The sequence below is a fragment of the Falco punctatus genome (assembly GCF_963210335.1).
Source record: "Falco punctatus genome assembly, chromosome: Z".
Classification (NCBI taxonomy): domain Eukaryota; kingdom Metazoa; phylum Chordata; class Aves; order Falconiformes; family Falconidae; genus Falco; species Falco punctatus.
In genome coordinates, this window is record NC_137586.1 from 10049417 (window position 1) to 10072275 (window position 22859).

Below are 22859 nucleotides of genomic sequence, written 5' to 3' on the forward strand. Positions count from 1 at the left end.
TTTGGGTACAGCAACAGTCAGACAGCCCACATTTTCCTAACTCTGCTAACCCTGGCACCCTGTTCTAGGTCTGTGTGCACTTTTTTAGACCATACTGCTCCCAGCAGGATACTAGAGGGAAAGGCTGAGAAAATGGCACTCAGTTGTTAATTGTGAAGATTCTTTTCTGTCAGGAGCATTCTTCTAATTGGCCATGGTTTTCATGTGGTACGAATAAACCCAGCATCACAAACAAAAAGATACTTCCTTGTTTAAATCCTTGAAAACTAACATGGAGAAAAAAGAATGACAGGCATATCTACTTGATGTCTCCGAAAATGTTTCCAATTAAGCCCTTTCAAAAGTACCTCCTTAGCAATGAATAAGTATCCCCTCTATGTTTTTAAATTCTTCTGGATTCCTGACAGTGATACCACAGTTGAGCTTTCACCTTTTCTCTTGTGCCCCTTGCCCACCCTCACCACACACCAGAGTGCCTGCTTGCAGAGGCAAGGGAGAACATAATACAGGAGATCCCCTTGAACAAGATGTGGCTGTATTCTCCTTTCCACTTCTCCTTGTCTCCAACATGGACAAATTCCTCGTGTCTGTTCTTCACAGACTTTCAAAGAAGTTACTGAAGGCACTCCAACACTCAGGCATGCATTTAAGTTGAGGTCACACCATGGGCTCTGGCTGTGGGGTGGCCAGCAGCACACACAGGGTTTTTCACTTGGCTTTAAGCTAGAAGCTGTGTGCCTGCCTAGCACAGAGCCCAGGCCTCCGCATGGGCTGGCCAGAGGACCAGCTCGGCCTGCATCACATGCAGCTCTCCAACAGTCAGCCTAGGGACAAGCTGTACTCCAGCTCAGTAATTTAGTCATAGCAGCAATTGTGACAGAAGCTAATTAAGAACCTTGCAGACACCTTGGAAAAGTGACTTTACGGAAAATAAGGGAATCTGACCACCACAAACCAAACTCAGAGCTCCCACCTGGCTAGTGAAAGATGCTGCTTGCTTTGCTGAGATGCAGCTGACAGTCTGTTCTTGGTTTCTTGCAAATGAACAAAATAGGTGACCTCCTTGAAGGGTCTAGGCAGGCCTGCTTTCTTTCACATCTGCACCAGGTGACGGACATCAGTTCACAAATGCCAAGAAGTGCCTCTTGGCTGAGGGGTAGAAATTAAGACACAGAGCCACCACTCAACATAGCTGGATCACAACTTTAATCTGTTAACTGCAGCTACAAGCTATATACAAAGCAAGTACTCAGGTGAAGAAAAAGGATAAAGTTCTAGAGAACAATAACTAATACATAAGTATCATAAACCTTAAGATAGAAAAAGCTGCCAAATATTTGAAATAGAGGCAGCAAATATATCCCCATAATGAAGTTCAAGAGTCCCCCTCATTAAGGGAGTCAACAAGAGTCACCCACAATGTGATTGTAAGCTTTGTGGACAAAAAAAGTCCAGTGAGATGACTGGGCACACTTGCAATGTATCTTGAAAATGGATCTATGTTGAAAATTAACAACTAGTTCAGGAACAAACACCTATTTACTATTCTTTGGTAATTTACTCCTTGGACTAACACCAGCTGTGCTGATGAAGGAACCAAACAAACGGACTCACTTTTTTACCTCAATCCCAGAAAGCACCTGACAAGAGTACTAGCGATTCTCCCTTGCTGATCTGACAGCACAAGGGAGAAAACTGGAGGAATTACCAGGAATAAGATGTTTGGTGATGAAGGTGAGCACCACCCTCATTGCTTCGCTCAAGCCAACACTGCAACATAGCTTCTGCTTCCTTAGGAATGTCCATCACATCGTTACTGAGGGGTGCTACCCAGTACTTACAAGCTGGTATTACCAAACCCATGACTAAGTCACTAGTGTGATTACCTGTTATTACGAATACTGAAAATGTAATACCAAAGATACCCAAATTAACCTGGCGGTCTATTGAAAAATGCTGAATGGTAAAATTAACTGCTTCCTACACTCACCAGCTGTACAAAAGATTGCACATGACTGAAAAGTCAACAGCAAGAAGAAAATTCTGAACGTCTGTTACAATTAAAATTATCCTCTCTCTTTTAAGTGCCCAATGCAAGATAAACCAGTCTCCCCACCGTCCTCCGAAACAGACCGTTACTGTGTAATCTCACCAGTCAAACAGGTACAAGGGCAACTGCCCAGTTCTACAGCCTGAGCCAGCCTGAAAGCTCTACACAGTTTAAAATAAAGCAAATTGAAGGTGTCAGGCATGGCTTGACAAAATGCCAGCAAGCCCATTTCTGCTCAGAGGTCACCTCTGCAAGCACAATATTGTTACAGTAAAGACTGGGATGATTTGGGGTGGTGGAGGCAACCCCAAGCAGACCATATGCAGAAGGGCAGGAAAGTGCAAGGGACGGAAACATTAAGGAACATTGGAAAAGATAAAGACAGTCTGAAAATGTGCATGCCACGGGGTCTCAGCAGAGCACAGTGAGCCATTCGGCAGCTACTGAAGTACAGTCACTGGGCTAAACTCCATCCACCACAGGGGTGTATCTGCCCCAATCTGTTTGCACACTTGCAGCACTGTTTAGTTCATTTCCAGTTTTTTAAGGGAGGGTTTTCATACAGCAACATGGATGGCTTCGCCCCATGAGAAATACCTTTGCAAGAAAGAACGCTGAAAGCAGAATACACAGAAGCATGTAATACTTGAGGACTTTTACATCATTGTCCAGATTCTTCTGAGAATTGTCCAAAGCTCCTTATGCAAAAAAAAAAAAAACAAACCAAAAAACAAACCACCAACAAACCAGGAGGAAAAGGGCAATCACATTACCAGGCTTCAGGACCACACACTGAGGTACTCAGTTATCAGGGAGATCAGAGTCAGCAGAGAGGACCAATTTCCAGCGGTGCCTCTTTAGTAACCTAGAGACTCTGCTGACTCTGCAGAAAAATTAGGCCCTGGCCCTGTGTTTGGAGGCTGAAGCTCAGTCCATACAAATACTCTTTTACCCCCTCACCCAGATCTGGAATATGCTTCAATTAATGTATCAGCATCAGGGCTGGGATTTCCAAATCAGGAGTTCTCCTTTGGCACTGGTGACACAAAGCACCTAACTAGTAGCTGTTGTTTCAGCAGAACTGGAGGACACTCAAGTAGATTCAAGTGTCTAGTTTCCTTAAAAAAAAAAAAAAAAAAAAAGAAAAAGTGCTGCACTTCAAGCCTAAATAAAAAAAACACAACTAAGCAGAACATGTTCCCTGTGACAGAGTGATCTTACACAGTAGCTGGAGGAGTAACCCTAGAAATACACATCCTGCCATGCTTCACCAAGAAGACTTTATTTTTCTCTGTATACTTCCACTTTTCAAAACCCCTACAATAACCAAAACAGTATGCTGCCATGACAGAACACCACAGGCACCATAATAACATCTTTGAAAAGCAATGAACAACTCTAAAATTTAAGAGTTCCTTTGCTACCCCATGGTATATAATTTGCCCCTTTTCAGAAAAAAGCCTGAATAGCCACACACACAGCACCATGAACTGATTCAATTTAAACAACCAACACACAAGGGAAATAGAATTGTGAAACACCGTAAGATATGCTTGTGATGTCTGGGACAGGCAGAGAAGGAACAGAACATCAATTTTTGCTCCTGGCACTGTTGAAAACTACAATTCAAATACAAATGCACTTTTGAGAACTGCATTTCTGCAGATTGGGTGTGATGGGCAATACCCCTGGGGAATCCATCCCTGGGCTCCAATAAGTACAGCTTAAAATTACCATATTCCTCTACATATAAACAGTATAATTAGACTTGTACTTTTAAAAAATAAGATCAACTCAGGCCAGGGCCAAACTCTGCAGATAAAAGTAGTAGCTTATCTCTTATAAATATTTTTAATATTTTTAAATTACAAGTAGTCCTCACTCCAGGTAACACAACTGACACAAAGTACCTGCACACACGCAGCCGCTAGACTTTCACAGAAAGCCCAGGAGCAACCACTCTGTAAGAAAGGAATCCTACCTCACAGCAAAGCAGGGGAGGGGGCACACGGCCAAGATAGCCTAACTGTGGGGGAGGAGTCATTTGGAGTAAATACAACAAAAAGGGATTTCAAAAACCCTTCGTATAAAGGATCAAGGAGGTTAAAGCAAAAAACTGGTTCAAAAAGATGTACAAAACTGTTGGAGACCAACAGAAAACTCTGCCAAAAAATAACTTGCATTTAAATCAGAAATCAATGGCATCACGCAATTTTGTTGTTAGAAAAAAGCAAAAGAAAAGTGGAAAACTTAAGATCATCATTTAGAAAGAGTTATTAGCTCCAGAGACCAGCGTAATTCCCATGAAGTCCTGACGGAAGGGGGCCTCCTGCCACAAAGAGTTTTGTTCCAGACGAGTCGTAGCAGTGGGTGTAAACAGCATTTGGGAAGAAACTTATGTCAGAAAAATAATTCCTCCAGGTTTCATCATGATTCTGTTAAAGGAAAGTTTAGATTATTATTGTTGCCACACAAACCCAAAACCTTGTTTCACAAAAGCAAAAGGTAGCTTCCAGAGCCTAAGAAGGGATCTTTTCTGTTAACAGCCCCTGAAGCTTCAGACAGATCAACTTGAAGATACCAGAGTTGTCCTGAAGCTTCTCCTGAGGACATTTGGACCAAACATTGGAGGGGCGAGGTGAAAGGTAGGGAAGATATCAAGTTTCATTGTTTTTTAAAGTTATATCACCGTGATACAAAAGATAATGGAGAGAAGTTAGACAAAGCCATTAACTGCTTTATGATAACATGCAGGAAATTGAACTGAAGTGCCTGCCATGGCATTACCTCGGGAAGCCACAGCTGCTAAAACTGCATACAATTAAATTAAATCTCTCTTACTTTGAGTACCACATTAGAGTAGCATGGTTTTAAAGGAAGACAATGTATTTTGTGTTTGAGGCTCTGATAACTGGAAGTTAGATTACATTAAAAAATATAATGACGTAAAATGTAGTTCATTTAAAAATCAGTGCATAAGAGCAGTAGTCAGTATGCCTTACACTAAAGCAACCAATCTTCATAAAACTTTTGTAGAAAGCAATCTGCAGCACTTCTTGCCCTTCATGATTACAGTAATCTGTTACATGATCACTGTTTTGCTGGAACAGATTTCATGCAATAGTTCCCATTACCATAAAAAGTACTGGTCCTTGAGCCCCATGACACTCCTGTGTCACAGGTCTGCTACAGCCTCAAGCTACTCACCAGCCAGCCTCTCCCAGTTGTCAACTTCAGAATTTCACTTCCTCCCAATTTCTGCTTCTGTCCATAGCAGGCACGCTGGGGCTTTTCATCCAGGAACCTCTGAGCTCTGATATCGTAAAACAATAGGGAACCTTGCCCCGTTCCCACTGTGATGATGTGCTCGTAGAAGCTCACCGATCGAATACCTGTCAAACCAAGAAAGGACATGCCACACAGTAAGGAAGATGTATGCTTTGGCTATGCAGTGCTGCTGCTTAATGTCTAATATTTTCTTTAAAGGAACTACCCACTAATATTTTCCACAACAATTATTTTTCCCCGCAGTGCAGACAAATCCCATTGATACTACTGAAACAGCAGCTCCAATTACACATACTACTTCCCTTCTCCTCTGAGGCCATCAGCTACACTGATGGTGCACAGTTAAGAAGCTTCCTTCTCAGCAAGCCCCAGCTCTGACAGATAAGCAAAGATCATAAGCCATTTAGAATTAAAAGCAGCTTTCCTCTGTCTGCCACAATCCTCTGAGCAAACACTCCATGACTGAGTTACATGGCAGCAGAAGAAAGAACATCACATTGGTTTCCTCCATGAGCTCACATCTGACCCTAGCTACCTGCCAAGCTGTGATAAGTGATGATATGAGAAAAACTAGTCCCAGCTGCCACCAAGTGCATTTTGCTGATTACGGCTAGCTGTAATGAAGTATATAACATTATATATAATGAAATATGTAACAGTAATAATCACTTTGCTGCTAAGATGGACCAGGCTCTTAAACAATTTTGAAGCTATCTCCACTCAAATATTCTCACACAAGCACACCTTATTCTTTGTAGCTGGCAGTTCTAGCACTTCACCCAGCAATGAAAACAGACTAGGAATCCTGCCACCTAAGCAGCACCATGTTCTACCACTGCATAGGAAGCTACAGCAAGTTTCTGGTCCAAACAAAACATTTTAGCACAATTCAATTACGGCATTAGGTTGAGTAAGAGTACCTTTTGTTTTCACAAAATGTAAATCTGAAGCCTCAAGTAAACAAGGATCCCTTGGAAACAGTCTTGGGGAGATTCTGTATGCAGGAATTTGCAATTTGCAAAATGTCCTCTCATCTCTATTTATTGTGTAAAAGGCTTGTTCTGTGTAAGCACTCTATCCCAAACCATTCTTCTACGGAGATTAAACCCACTTCATCTGTGCTTTTCCTTCCTGCACAGTGTGACACCAGGTTATAAAGCCTAGGGCTTTTTAAGCCCTCTTTAAAGTAACACTGAATTACAGCTGAACAGACATTCAAACAGGAGGGGAAAAAGCATGAGTTCTGCCTGCTAAATCCCTGTGCCAGCTGCTGTCACCATACCAAGTGGGACTGAATGTCAGAAAACTTGTAACACACTGGCGTACACCCAGCAGCACATGTGACAGCAGACACCAGAGAGGTGTGGATGCAGCCAGGGAGCTTACCCTTCCCCTTTGTACAGAGTCCTAACTAGAAACACATGCTCATCCTGCCACCTCCACAACCCGATGCTACATCCACAGCCAACACACTTAAAACAGGCAAGGCCACGTTGTCGTGCTCCAGATGTGAGGTGAAGTCTTGGCTGCAGGCTTAATAGGTGGGAAACCACTGTGCAAACCTCACACCTGCTGAATTAAATTTACCAGATTCATATAAGAGTCTCCAATTCAGAGAACTACAAATGCATGTGAGACATCTTCTGCCTCCCACCCCCATTACAAGGGCCTGGCTCTGGCAAATACATGCAGAAAGCCTTGAGCCCTGTGCAATCAGCAAAAGCAGTCACTTAAGTAAAAGAAGGGGGCACCTCCTCCTGGTTTTGCTCTATAAATGCTCTTGAGAAGCAACCCAGCAGAACATTTACGTAACAGAAACAGGTGATGGAGTATGAAAGCAGATGGCATATACTTTTTAATGCTATATATTAATAAAAAAAAGCTATAAAACACAGAATGACCGTGGATCTTTCTCTGATCAAAAAAATTAATGGAAGAAATCTGTGATGTACCCACTAAGAAGATGTTTAGAACAATCTTTCAAGAACAGCACTTCGAATTGGCTCCTAAGGGGCTGAAGTACCTCACATTAGTTATTCCCATCAAACTAAAAGCACAACCTGTGCACAGAACTGATCACAGCTAAGGTCTCCTACATAGCTAGCACTCTTCTACCTGTGAACCTGGACTATTTGGGTCAGCAAATTGAGTCTCACTCCTGAGAGGCAGGGGGCTTTACAAATCCCGTAAGGAAATGATGACGCAATAGTGTGTCCTACACAAGGAGCAGACACACAGTCCATGCTGCATAAACCTGTCCTTGCATCAACATTGCTGTCTTTAGGATATGAAGTCAGGGACACACAACATTGCACTGCAGGCCAGCCAAGCAGAAAGCAGTTGCTCTCACAGATCAAGAACTAGAGTCCAGGGTCTGCACTTCCCTGGACAGCTGCTAAGAAAAGCAACATAAGATACACTAAAAAGCACTAACTACCTTCTCATGTAGAGGGTTATACTGGGTAAAAACCAGCCCCAGTGGTTTTTACTTACTAAGTGACAACCCTTCTCTGACCTGCTTTTGTATACAACACTAATGATCGCAAGTTAATGTGGACTTACCACATTCAGCAGCTGCATTTGGAAGCTGAAAGTACATTCAGGAAACACTTCAAAGCACTTAAAAGTCAACCTGGATTATAGTTTGCAAATCAGTACAGAGCCTGCATTCTAGAGGTGCTGTACTGCTCCAAGTCCCAGTGAGATCAACAGAAAATTGAAACACTCAGTATCTTGGGAATTAGTATTACTTAAGTGCCTCCACCACCATGCCAAAGAAAAAAAAAAAGGGGTCTGCCTACTATGCAGAACAGAAAACAGCACTGAACAAAGACTTTCTTCAGATATGAACTGGAGATAACCCAGAGATACCACCTACACACAGATCAAACCCCCAGAAGGGATGGTCACATACTCAAGGCAGAAGTTTTCAGCCACCAGCCACCACTGGGCACCGCACTCCAGTGTCATGGTATTTCTTCCCTATGATACTGAAGGGTGACAGTGTCAGGACCTCCACAGAGCCCTCACCAACAGTGGGACAGGACAAGGGCTGTTGCTGGCAAGATGTTCAGGTGACAACATGAGCTGGGGAAGCACCTTTCCTCGTATTATAAACACTTCTCCCCTATCTGAAAGGAGCAGACCCTGACATTTATATGGACAGCACTGTTCAAACTCCAGTAACCACACAGATAAAACCTTCCTAATCCTTGCGCATGTGCATTCTTTTTTGGTAACTTGCCCCATGAAGAGATGGATGCCTAGAGCCAAGCTAAATGAGAACGGCAATTTATTAGTCTGGGATTAATATGGTTAAAAATGGGCATCACAGCACAGTGCCTTCTCATGCTTGAAAATAAAGGGTATGGGAAGAAGCTTATGGGACCATGCACCCTGCAAGCCCTCAGGCTTAGTCCTGGTGATAAGGTTCAACAGGACATACTGCATCCACATCAGAAAAGGAAAACACTCAAATACACAAACTTTTTTTTTTTTAAAGTGAGCTTTCATATATTTAAAGCAAATAAATATACTGAAAATTGAGTCTCACTCGTGGCTTTAAAATTACAAACCAAGCATTCACTCACAGCACAGGCTCCCAATATGACAGCACAGAGCAGACAACATGCTTTTTTTTCCATTCCCAGGGAAAAATGCAAGAACAGACACTACCGGCAGTGGTATGAAGACTGGATTTGCTTTAAGATGAAGTAAAACAGAGTAAGACACAGTAACAAATAAATAGAAGTGCATACTTTAAAAAATTCAGTACTAGTTGGATGATGTACAATTTTGTCGAGCATAAAAGCATTAATGTTGTCTATCACTAGATTTCAGAGTTGCTTTCATGTTTGGTTTGTTGTTTGCTCATGGAATACTGTCATACTATTAATGATTTTGTTTATCACAAGAAAAATCCTTCCTAATTATTAAAAGTTTATCTTAACTGCCATCTTAATAGCTTACTTCTTACCACCTGAAGCACCCTTTGACAAGTTTCTTACCACTGCCACGTTCTTTGGAACAGACGGATTTAACATTGTGAGAAGGCTGCCTGGGATCCAGAAAGGAGACATGTGCCTGTGATCCTACTGCGTACACTGACCATTCCTGACCATAAGCCAAACACACGTTCTCCCTGCAGTACGGCAACTTTGTGGAAAGTAACTGGAAACAAAAGAACAAAAAAATCAGCCCATTATGAGAAAAGAGCAAGATGTTAATAGAACAATTCTGTAGGTTATGTTCAAGGAAGTTGCAGTTAAAAAAAATCAAATACAGCTAAAAGTACTTTCATCGCAAGAAGAGAATTTGAAAAATAACTAACCCAGAGAAAAAAACCTGAAGGAGATGGGATGCCTTATCCGAACCAAACTAAGATGATAAAGGCTGAAGCCAAGTATTATACAAAGAACAACAGACGTTTTGGCAAAATGTTTTAGATCTGTCTAAGCTGCTGTTATTTCTTCAGCAGATACACACAGACATCAGCTCTCAGCTGAAAAAGCTTACCTTGTACACCCAGTATGTCTGCGTTTGATCTGCAGTTAGACTTAAACAAATGCAACTTCCTTTATGAACTCTGCTCATCAAGTATCCATCATACTTGAGGTTGATATGGAGAAATAGTGTGAAATGGGCACAATGGACATCGATTGTGATTGTGTCTGCTCAAGGAATGTGGTGACTGGTCATGAGTGTGGTGTCTGGTCACATAGCCACACAGCTTTGAGGAGACACCTACCCTTCTTTCTCTAACAAAGGGGCTATTTATAAAAAGGATGAGAAAAGGACGAGAGACATTCCAATGTTATCTAGAGGGAGCACTAAGTCTCCTTGCTGGAGAAGATAGGATGCTCACAAGGACATGAATCACCTACAAACCTGCAAGAGCACCACATTCCAGGCAAAGGACTGATAAGCTAATTAACATACGAAGTGAGAGTAAGCGGGTTTAGGTAACGAATATGTATAGGCGTTAATTGAATATTCATTTGTTTTATTGTATAAATGTGAGATGGTTCGTCACTTCAGGTATGCACGTTAGGTGGAAGGATCCCCCATGCATCCAGCGCTGCCAATAAAGGATACTTAGTCACCAAGAAATTTTGACTTCGTTCTTTAAATTAAGGTGATGGTTCACTTCAGCTAACCCAGAACTGGCAGAAAGGTAAGAGCACTTCCTACTCTCCAAAATAAGTGGACCGGGGAGTTTCTTTCCTCAAGTTCTAATTTTTAGGGCATTTCATTGTACATAAAGCTTTTAAGTGTTTTATGGACATTGCTGCTCTTTCTTCAAGTGTTTAAAGGAGATGAAGAATAGTGACCAGCCTTAACCGCTATACAATTTTTGAAACATAACACCAACAAACAGAAAAGTACCTTTGAAAGTGTGTGCTCTGCTTTCCAAAGATGAAAATACCCATCTAAGGACACAGCTCCCAGTTCCTATAAAAAAAACACAGTAAGAGAGTTAGTTTCTGTATTATAGATGTCCTTGTAGATGTCCTTACAAGCCCACATTCTCTACTAGGCAGGCTGCATACTCTGGACTGAAGTCATCCATAATCCTGTACAGGCTTATCAAGATAAATTTTCATTTTAGGCTGATCATGGCAGAATGCAATACAGCACAAAGGTGCCAGGTAGACTAAGAGTTAATAAAACAGTAAAAAAAACAAAAATAATTTTCAAAAGTATAGATCTTGTTAGCAATCAAATAAATAATTATTAGATGGTACAAGCTAGAGTTAACAGCACTCTTCAGCAGCTCCTACACTGATTCCGACCATTAAGCAAACATTTCTTTCCAGGCACTATGCTACTCAAAAAACTATATGCAGTCTCCATCACAAAGGAGTAATTAAGAGCTATAGTGAGTAATAAAGCCCACAGGAGCACTGTGCTTCTGAGAGCACACCCGCCTTTGCTTCAGATTTTACCCGCTCTTCGAAGGCAGAAAGAAAAGCAATGGAGGATGAACTGCAACTCCCACTAGTAGTAACAAGGTATCAGCATGGAGGAGGTTAACATTTACTGTTTGTCAAATGCCAACAACATAACATCAAATCAAGCACCGGTGCCCGCCCTGTGAGTCAGTCACCTCATTTGCTGAGCAATCGAGTAAGGATTCAGCCGTCAAAACAGGAACTGCCTGAACGTTCATTCAGGTCTTCACAAAAGGGGAATGAAAGCAACAAGAGCACTTAAGAGCAGGATTCAAGCCGCAAGAGGTGTTTCGGTGCTTGTAAATGTTGTCTAAACTCCCGAATTACTGAACTCTGATTTAGCGTTTAACTATATGTTAAACAAATCTGTGCACAAAGTTGAGGCCAAGCTGACCTTCTGAAGTCATCAAAATCGATGAATGAAAGGACTTCTAATCAAGCCTTGGGAAACAAAGAAGATAGGGTGAAAAGAATGCTGTTATCTAAATTATGCAGAAAGAAGCCTCCAAGAGGCTGCAAGAGGAAACAAGCTGATAAGGTGTGGCAGTCCACAAACAGAATGTTAGTTCGAAGTAGGACCAAAGTAATTGTGGCAGTGGGAGATGGTGACCTCCGGCTCAAATAGCTCACCCCAAAAGAGGGCAAAGCCCTGCTTGGGGAGCACGCATAGCTGGTAAAGAGCTTCAGCAGTGCTATCAGACGATGCGCACTAATTTGGGTTAGAGGCGAGAAACTTGTAACCAATCCTGCGTGTGAATGACAATGCATATGTAACATACTACGAATATGCAACCACTCTGCTGTACATAACGGGGGTGTACCCTCAAGCAGCTTTATTTGCAAGTTAGGAAGAAAAATCCCCCACGCACCCAGCGCTGCAATAAACCCATGTCTGCTTTCGAAACTACCATTTGGTTTGGAGAGTTTCCTTGGTTACGATTTTTAGTAACAGAATTGGGCGACCAGATGGGATCCACTCTCCAGAACCTTGATAGACCAGACGAATTATGAGCCCTCCAAGCATGCACCGGAGACTTTTCAGGGAGGTCCTCTGATTCCCTTGCCAGGTGAGTCTCTGTGACAGCTCCTTGAGATATTAGCCACATTGGTCATAAATACTTAGGTTGCTCACAAATAAGTCATATCAGATTGTGGGTTAGAGTCCCACTGGTAGGTTAGAGTCCCACCAGGATATTAAATAAGATTAGTTAAGCTATTGGTATTGTAGGTTAGGGTCCCACCAGGATATCTGAAGCACACAACTGTGTAATCCATACTCTATTATGGGCACACCTGGAGACTGGATTTTGGACACTGGTAATTTGAAAGTTTGTTAGATTTTGTTTGCTGGATTTTGTCTGTGTCAAGTTTTGTTCGCCTGATTTTGTTTAGATATTGGGTTTTTGTGATTTTGAAACTTTGTGACATGGGAACCAGACACTCTACTGGAAAGGGGTTTCTTAACAGTTCTCCTTTGGGTTGTGTACTAAAACATTGGAGCAAGTTTGGTGGCGACTCCCTCACTTGGAAAAAAATGATAGAATATTGTAATCACTGGTGGCCCTTGTATATGTTAGATGATCAGGAGACATGGCCTAAGAATGGAAGCATAAGCAATAATACAGTACTGCAATAAATGTTTTTTTGTAGATGTGAAGGAATATAGGATGAAATCCCATATGTGTATTTGTTTTCCCTTGAGAAATGATCATGAAACAAGAAGGAAATGTAAATTGATGATATGTGATTCTGCTCTATGAATGATGACGGAAGATAAAAAGAAATCGCCTCAGCGTTGTTGTGCTTCTAGTATTGTGAAAAGGTGTTCCAAATTGCAGAATGAGGAAGACTATGTGCAACTGATGGTTTCAGGATAGTGTTGTGGATAATAAGGAGAGATTTTTTTCCGCAAGGAAAAAGAATGCTGTTAGAAAAAGCTCAGGAAGAGAAGGAGATGATAAATGGCTTTCACTACTTTGTGGGGCAGTCAGTTCCAGAAATAAGAGGAAAGTTGGAAAAAGTAGATGGTGTGTCTGGAATATTGCTATTTCAGTTGATAGAAATTGCTTATAAGGTATATAATAACAGAGGTCTTGGCAGTGGCAGGGCTGGGGGCGGGGTGGTGGCAGCAGAGAAACAGAAAGTAAAGAAAAAGAAACAAAATGCTGCAATTTTGACAGCCACATCTACCCAAGCCCAAACATCATCTCGGTAAAGAGGTTTCCTAAGAGTATGAGGGCACAAAAAAGGACAAGGAGTAGAAGGAAATAAAAGGAATTCCCTTTGGGGAAAGATCAGTGCCTGATTTGCAAGGAAAAAGGATGTTGGAAAAATGAATGTCCAAAGAAACAATCAACTAATTAGATACCCCCATCTGCATCCATTCCAGAGCCAGACCTGCTTATGGGTGGTATGGAAGATTCAGACTGATGGGGACTGGAGGTTAAGGAACTATACCCCTCAGCTGAACCCCTGGTTTCAGTTAAGCTGGGGAATGAAACAAATTCTTAGTTGACGCAGCAGCAACATATTCTGTACTAAATAGCTGTGAAGGACCAATGAGCAAATTCTCTATGCCAGTAATTGTTGCCACAGGAAAATGAGAAACCAGACCTTTCTTTACACATGAATTGTTACATATGCCAGAATGTCCCCTACCTCTGATGGGAAGAGATTTATTAAATTAATCGGGAGCACAGATAACTTTTGATCAGAATAAAGTTCCAGTATATATTCTACAAAATAATGCCTGGAAGGCACAAACAAGCATATATATATTACAGGAATTGTCAGAAACAAAGAAAGCTGAAAATAAGGACAAGTAAGTTGAAGCCCCCTCTGAAATCATGAGCACAGTGATTCCTTTTGTCTGGGATACTGAGAAGCCTAGAGGAGCTAAATCAGCAGAACCAGTAACAGTAGAATTGAAACTGGGAGCAAAGCCAGTTAGACAAAAACAATATCCTATGAAATTGGTAGCTCAGGTTGGACTGGAGCCTATAGTGAATAATCTTCTAATCCATGGATTTTTGTAAAGCCACATTCACAAGAATATTGTTTAGTACAAGATGTAAGGGCTATTAATCAAATAGTGATTGATGTATACCCAGTAGTGCCTAATCCTTATACTTTGTTAACAGTGATAGTTGATTCAAATGTTTCTTTTACAGTATTGGATTAAAAGATGCCTTGTTTTGCATTCCATTGGATGAACAAATTCTGAAGTAGTTTGCTTTTGAATGGGAGAGCCTCACAACAGAATACTTAAAGCAATTATGCTGGACAGTGCTTCCTCAAGGATTTAAGAACAGTCCTATGATCTTTGGTAGTGTACTAGCAAAACAATCTGAGCAATGTCAAGGATACAGTGTCATAAAAGAAAGCACAAATTATTCAGTAAAATGTGATTTGTCTTGGATCTGAAACAGCCCAAGGAGAAAGAAAATTTGGAGTTGAAAGGAAGGAGGTGACTTACCAAATCGCCGCCCTCCCCAACTCCAACACCCCCCCCCCCCTCCCCGCCGACCCACCCCTCCAAGTCAAAAAAGAGAACTCAGGATTTCTAGCAGTGACCGGATGGTGTCGCCTACGGATAATGAATTTGGGACTCATTTCCAAACCTTTGTATGAAGCTGTACAAGGAAACGGAAACCTCCTTGTCTGGACTCAGGAGTGCAGAGATGCATTTACTAAGCTGAAACAGACTGTAATAAGTACTCAGCTCTAGGCCTCCTGAATTTAGAAAAACCATTTGAGCTCCATTCACTTGTGGCAGAAGCAGATACAGCACATGAAGACTACCACCTCACATGATAAAGATGCAAAAGGATCAGAGAAAAAAATATTAGGTTGCTTCTGCAGGATTTTATATTTAGGTAACTTTTTTTCTTTTTCTAATACATATGGACAGTTTTAGGACTTCTCAACTGTTTTGCTTCTCTTACTGACCTTGTTCTTGTTGTTGAAGGCCAATGCTCGGACTTTGCAGTTGTGAGGGCTGGTGTTCTCCTTGGGGATATCCTTCAAAGCCCTGTGTGCAATGTGGGCATAGACAGGAACTTGAGAGAGATTATGCCTAGCATCACTTTTGGACAACACATCTTCAGTGACTTCCCAGAGACCCATTGAACCATCTCGGGAACCTGAATAAAATAATCCATAGATAAGTATGTCCATTTCACATACACATAACTCCCCTTTTTAAAAAAGGAATAAACAATAGGGTCTGAAAGAAAGAAAGGATACAATTAATCTAACTGAACACAATGTTGATGCTTACATGTTAATTATTAATAAAAATGTGATTTACTGAGCTGTAAAGTTCATAACATTGCGAACTCATTGTCAGCTTGTTTGTCTGCATGGTTTCCAAGCATAGATTACCTCATCTGTTTTCAAACTGATGAGGATGCATCAAAAACCACAATCCTGTACAACAATCACCAAGAGTCACCCATAGAATAAACTCCAATGTGACTAAATAGCTTACATGTTCAGCGTGGTTTACCAAGGCTAAGACTGACAGTCTGTTAAGCCAATACAGAAACCCCCAAGAAAACTCATTTGGGTTTATGTCATTTTGGGTTCATTTGATTTCTACCAGTATGTTTATGGATATGTACACACATATCCATGAACTGAACAGAAACAGCTATTTTAAACCACAGTTTATATGAATTTGGATGAAACTGATTAAAAACATTATTTTGCTAAAACCTGTGCAACTTCTTGTTTAAAGAATGTAGCACAGGAACTGAGGTTAAATAAGCACGAACTCATCTTATTTTTCCACTGAATTTGAAGACATTAATCCAAAATATGAATCAACAAGAATAACAATACTGGATGACACAATCTGAATGTCTTTTGTTCATAGATCAACACAGGCTTAACCCAAGGCCCTATACCCATCCCTTCTAGTGTTTAGACAACTAACTTCCATCTAAGTCAGCTCTGACAGATTTGACACCTACCTCAGTTTCTTCACTGACAATGTGAAGAACACATCCCTCCTCCTCTCACAGGGAATGCATAATTAAGATGCCAGAAAAGACTAAGTATCTAAATCAGAGTACTAAATTTATAAGCTTTGGTACATCATAGGGAATAAGCCTCAAAATCAGTTCAGCAAAACATCTTGTTGCAACACGGGTGGTCCAGCACAGCAGAGATAGTTTTGCCCCCTCACAGATGGATTCAGTCATTTGGCACTATCACCTACTACAGCCAAATATAAAAGGAGCTTCCTAATGGCACTTGCATAGGTGCAAGCAGCATATGACACAACAACCTGCCACTCAATTTACATGCTGATGGTTTTTAATGGCATCTAATCTTGTTTGCTATGGAGGCTAAATTCTCAACAGTAGAATTTCTAAACATCTTGACACACTTAAGGAGGATGTTGTCCCTTTTAATAGCCTTAGCAAGAGAAAAGTATGTTTTTCAACAAGTTAGCCCTGAAGCTAAGGAGAATATAATTTGTTACCCTAGACTCATGCCATCCTGGGAATTATTCATCCCATCTGAAACTTTTGCCATGGAAATCTTTTGTCCAGCTAGTACAACTGAGTGAAGTTATGCATTCCCCCTCAGCTATGGCTGCTTAGTCAGAGTTTAATTTTATGTTCACAGACTACTGAAATACACTGTTGGACGTTTTACAAGCAGAGCCCTACCTTGTTCTTGCTGAAGTTAACACAAGCAAGAGGAATAACCAAGCCCCTGGTCCCCTTTGTACTGTCAACTGTTTTAACCGCAGTGAGAAAGTAGCTGCCTAATCTCTTAACCTCAGGCTATACGATCTGTGTGAACTGCTATGGGACAAAATGCCCATTTTTCCTCCTGTAGCATTTAACCTGCCCCAAGAAAGTAACAAAAAATTGGCAGTTTCTTAATTCAGATAAAAGTATTTGCTATATCCTCGGTGTTTGGAGTTCAAATATTTCTGCTCCACACTTTCAGATACAGATGTTATTGAAATCTGTAAGATTAAAATTTCTTAAGTTAGTTGTCTTTTTTTTTTCCTCATGATTAGGATCATCAGCCAAGTTCTAAAGAACTCAGTTTAGCAATCAGACTTGCTAATTGCTTTCAGTAAATTTTCCCCTGGTGTCTCAGCTCTGGAGACTAGAACCTACATCCTGCTGTAAGCATCACACAACAGAGAACATGGCAGTGTTCTACTCACGCCTCCATTCTTGAGAACACTGAACTGTGCTGCTCTCAGTGTTTTCTATCTCACATGCTGTGCTTATATTCCATTGGGTCCTTATGTTTCCCTTGGATATTTGCAATCATCTCTGCTGATCTCTGCAAGCTTACTATGTGACAGTGTTTCTTGAACGCAGATACTGGGTTGAAGACTTGCAAGGATCACCTTTTATATTAAATTCAACATCAAATTCCAGGATTAGCTTTTTGTTAAAAAAACATAAAAAATCTTACTGAACTAACAATTCAAGTATCCAAGGGATAAAGGTACTTCCCTAAGACCTACCAAGTTCTGTACATCAGTATAAAATTCTGGAAAGGGGGGCGGGGAAGGAGGGAATAGAAAAATCTACTTTACCAGAAACAGCCATAGTATCACTAATCCATGCAATTGAAAATATCCAGTCCTTATGTCCATCCTAAAAGAAAAAAGAGGTTTTTCTGTGCCATTATACTCTAGAGTATACTACTTTACTTCTGTAAAGTAGCTACATACTTTATTTCCTCAACCGCACATCCATATTATAAGAAGTAACCAAATTCTTATGTTTATAATATATGACCTGCAGATTCATTCTTCAAGACTATAACTTAAAGAATCTTTCCTTAAGCAGAGAAATCTGTGAGTAAAAAAAGACTGTAAGATTCTAGTTTTGTTTGAAAAGCTGCAAAGTCACAGGAGCAAGAAAATGACTAGCAAGTCATACAAATCTTCAGACTTGAGCCTTTCTGCAGCTGGTTATCTGCTACTGCAGAAATTCTCACCTGTCCTCTGCTGCTGTAGTTAACTTCTATGTGAAGTCCTGAATAGAAAGGAGAATTTGAAAGAGAAGTGCTTATAGGACACCACTATATTCATCTCAGCCTTTTTTCTTTTTAAGAATGGCTATTTTAAAAAGGCCTCATGATGTTTCAGAAATATAAGGAATACCAGAGTCTACCAAACTGCCGTAAGCCACTGGGTTAGAACTAATTCTCAAAGCCAAGTTCTGCATCTGGAATAAGACATACATAAGCTACATGTATGGGGAAAATCTGAACAATTTGTATCATCTTTTCAACTTCTCCAAAGAGATTTTTCAAAAAACGAGTTTCAGAGTTCATCACCACAATTAGACTTCAACATTTAGGATTTTGTTACATTTTCAGTGCTTAAAGTAATCTGAAGTAGACCTGAATTCACGTGAGGAAGAAATCTGACTTAGAACACTGAGAATTGTCTCACATTTGTGTACTCACTTGTATTTAAGATATCTTAACAAAAAAAGACAAGCTAATCAGGAATGTTTTCAAGCTTTCAGAAATTCATTCTCCACTACAAGACTCCCAAATCTTAACCTTGCTCTGACATTAGGCACTTCAATGCAGCAATTCTTGTAAGTGACAGAACTAACTTCCCCCAAATACTCCCACTTACATCTCCCACGCAGACAGGATCAAGTGTAGGCAGACGGTAAATGGCGAGACTGTTAGGGTTATCTCCACCTGTGGCCAGCAGAGTCCTCGAGGGGTTGAGCTCAATGGCATGAATACCACATCCCTGCTGGTTCACCATGCCAGGTTCACGATCTTTCAGAATAGGAATCTTGGTAATTTGACCAGTCTGGACATCTACTACAAATAACTGGGGAAAAAAATAGGAGATGTAAGTCATGACTGAAGAGATAAAAAAACCAAGATGGTCAAATATCCCCCCTATTTCTAATTGACATTCTTTTCAAGCTGGAATACACAAATGCTGCAAGTACAGGTGAAAACTGCAAAAATTTCTTCTGAAAACAAGTAAACTGACTTAATTACAGTGAGCTTTATTTCAGTCATCTCAACTGGTTTTCACAGCAACGGAAGAGAAAGGAGAGGAATTTGTGATGGGAGGTTTCCCATTTAACAAAGCCCTTGAACCTAAAACTCTTTTCCCTTTTCAGTGCCATGACAAAATAGAGTTTTTTAGTTTCCCTGTACTACAGTGAGAAAGACCCACCTCAAAACAGCCAGTAAGCCCCAGAGGGCTTAGCACAAGTCTCCTGCCTCCAAGGTAAGATACTTGCTATGAAGTTTTAGCTTGGGCAAACTGAAACTTTACAAATTTATGTAACTGGAGTTTATTTTCTGGTGATACACAGAGAACAGTAACTAAATATAGTACTGCCAGTGCAAACATCTAGAAAAAACCCAAAAGGTATCTAGTTACATAACCTCACCCTGCAAAAAGACTACAAGTCGGAGCTCTATGTTGCTGTCCCCTTGGCAGAAAACTCCGTTATAAAGCCTTACAACTCTTCAAACAGACATTATACACAGAGTTGTGTCAGTCCAAAGATATGCAACCATACGGTTACAATCTAATCCAGAGCAAAGGTTTACATTGCCTTCCAAAGTGCACATTCATTTGGGAGGCTCTTGTGCTGGATCATTTCACAAATGTTGTTCAGAGGGCAGATGCACTAGCAGTCAAATATGTGTAACAGAGAGGACAATGCCCTGTGAGGGAACATGAGTGAAGCATGGAAATGGAGCATCTGAAGGTGACTTGGCACTAAGGAAAATGATGTAGAATAGCCCAGGTTTATAATTAAATTCCACCCCTCACCCCTTAAGTTTGTTCCTCCTACAACCAAAGAATGTTGTCTCAAAGCCTCTGGAAGTAACTGGAGAAGGCAACAACAAAAAAAGAAAACTCAAATAATTTGTCAGACATTTCTAGAAGGACAGAGAGAAATCTAGAAGTTCTCAAAGAAAGGTTATATGTAAAAGTTGCTTTTGGTGAACTCACAAACTATAGATCTGTTCTTTAATAAACATAAAACCCCCACATCTATTATTCTTGTACTGAACTAGCAGAATATTAATGTCAAATCAACACCTGATCAAGTATGGTATGTTAAACCTCTTCTACACAGAAAGCTGAAATCCATTCATCACTATTTGTGTGTTGTGTCTAGAATTGTGAATCACCTTCAGCGTGCAAAAGATCTTCCTCTGTAGGTATCAGTCTTGCACAAACAGATGATTGCTCCTTAAGAAACTCAATTTTCCTGTGTATTTCTTCATTTTGCATGCAGTTGTGGGGTCAGGCGAAAGCTGAAGTGCAGCTGAGCAGGGGAGAGGCACTCCACACTTTTCCCAAAGCCTTACAATCTAGTTCACTGCCTGAGACAGCTGATAAAAACAATGCACAGAGCAGTCCCTCCACCCTTGCCACATCCCTGAAAACTAACATGGTCACTGCATCATCAGGACCAGCACTTGCCCATGCTTTCATGCTCCCTTGTCCTTCCCCTCATACCAAAGACTTAAAAAAACAATTTAGTTGGAAAGAACAAAGGACAAGCCCCTCTTCTTTTGCTGATGTCACAAAGAACAAAATGGTGGAAAGAACATCATTACCTATGCTAGGCAAAAGAAGTCTGCAAGTGAGGAAGTTCTAGCTGCAAGAGAAGACAAGCTGATAAGGTGTGGCAGTCCACAAACAGAACAGCTTTAAGTTTCGAAGCAACTTTTCAAAATCTTCAGCACACAAACATACATAAAACCAAACCATGGAAGACTGACCACAATGAAGAAAAGTCTTACTAGCAACTTAGCCAAGCAAGATATCTACCATTTAGCAAAGCTAGCATCATTCATAAACTTTCCATTTGCAAGACAAGAAGATAAATCCAACCCTATTGTTGCTCTCCATCCCTCAAACAGATATAAATAACTGTGCATTAGACAGATGCTGCATGAGGTACAGGCCTTGCATTCAGGTTCACAGCCATCTGCACAGTGTTGTATTTTCAGATGAGAACAGGTGATTATTAAGCATTACCTTCATTCAAAAATTAATTGTGTGTGATTTTGACTCCACTCCTAATTACTTCCAAATATTCTCCTTGGCAATCTACATGCTTCGATTACAGTATGCATCATTATGGGGGGTGGGGGGTGGAAATAATTAACAGGGGAAAAAGAAATGGGGAGGTTGTACTTACTGTGTTGCATTTTGTCCCACACACCACTTGTCGGTGGTTCAGCCACTGGGAGGCAAACACTTTATTAAGGGTTCCAAGGTGAAATTCTCTCTCCCTCAGAAGGCTGGGAAGCTGCTGGGCTGCATATTCGTGCAATAAGCGGTGATAGCTGGACTCGTTCTGCACTCTGACCTCTCTACCCTTCAGGTAGTACACCAGAGACCTTTTCACTGGGCAGAGTCTTCTCCTTTTGTGAATGGAGTGATCCCACCCATACTGTGGAAAACAAACACGGACATTTTTACAACTAGAACAAACTTAAGGCACGACACTTCCAAATTCAAATATATTCTCAGCAAAATAGCGAAGTCTTCCAAAGTACCCATAGAAGACCATATGTGAAGATTAACTTGGAAATGCTGATACAGCCTTCAGCAACGTAAAATTAAATGTCAGTAAATATGTACTGAAGAAGTAACACTGCGATGACAGGAGAAGCAGCCCGCACCGGTTCGGTGCCGGACACTTCCCGCCGTTCGCCCGGCGGGCCTGGCAGGGACACCGCGGGGACCGTCTGGTACCGACCGTCCTGCGTAGCGGCCTGGGGCGGCCCCGCAGCATGGCTCGGCCAGGGGGCGGCGGGGATCCGGCGGTTACGGGACGAACGGCTGACCCCAACGGCGCGGCACGGGGCGGGGGAGGGACCCGGGCGAGTCCCCGGCGCGGGGCTGCACACTGCACCTCGCCCCCCGCCGACGAGGCTGCTTGCCCCACCCCCGACACCTTCCTCAGGTACCGGGACCGCCCCCCGCCGCCCCTCCCCGCCCCAACCAGACACCAGCAGGTCCCGCTCAGGGTCACCTGGATGTCCGGGCACCCGTACCTGCCACCCCACCGCGGACGGGGGCTGCCCCCCGCCCCCGCGCCCCGGCCTACCTGCCCCCCCTGCAGCCCGCCGGGCCCCGCGGCGGCCGCCGCTTTCCGCTTCCTGCTAACTGTTTTCCGGGCCATAGTAGAAGGAGGACAAGGAAGAGGAGGAGGAGGAGAGGCCGACAGCCCGGACCGGGCCCCACATGGAGCAGCAGGGAGAGGCGGCCTCCGCGGGACGGGGCATGTAAGTGCGGAACGCCAGTCCCGGTCACTCCTTCAGCCGCAGGCCCCTCCGACCGCTCTTCACGACATTTTCCCTGGGACTAATTTTTTTTACGACAGTCGCGTGGCACCTTTGCGGCGGCTCCCCCGCCCCGCCCAAGAGCTTCGTTTCCCAGCAACCGGAGGAGGCCCGCCCCCTTTGCTTTGGGGGACAGACGCGCCCCCTGGCGGCGGGCGGCCTCCCCGCAACCCGGCCGTTCCAGCGCTGGCTGGCTTTTTTTCTTCACCTATATGTATTTCCGAGCAACCGAA

The 22859-nt window shown here is 42.1% G+C and overlaps 1 protein-coding gene across 1 annotated transcript; it reads right to left on the reverse strand.

The window, feature by feature from the left end:
- Positions 1-1183: 1183 nt before the first annotated feature.
- DCAF12 (DDB1 and CUL4 associated factor 12) lies at positions 1184-22522 on the reverse strand. Its single transcript, XM_080371169.1, has 9 exons — positions 22392-22522; positions 21477-21731; positions 18920-19126; positions 17861-17921; positions 15238-15431; positions 10724-10789; positions 9346-9508; positions 5258-5442; positions 1184-4485 (listed from the first exon to the last, which is right to left on the reverse strand). The coding sequence occupies exons 1-9, from the start codon at positions 22464-22466 to the stop codon at positions 4327-4329; spliced, it is 1365 nt and encodes a 454-aa protein (XP_080227295.1). The 5' UTR covers positions 22467-22522; the 3' UTR covers positions 1184-4326.
- Positions 22523-22859: the final 337 nt, after the last annotated feature.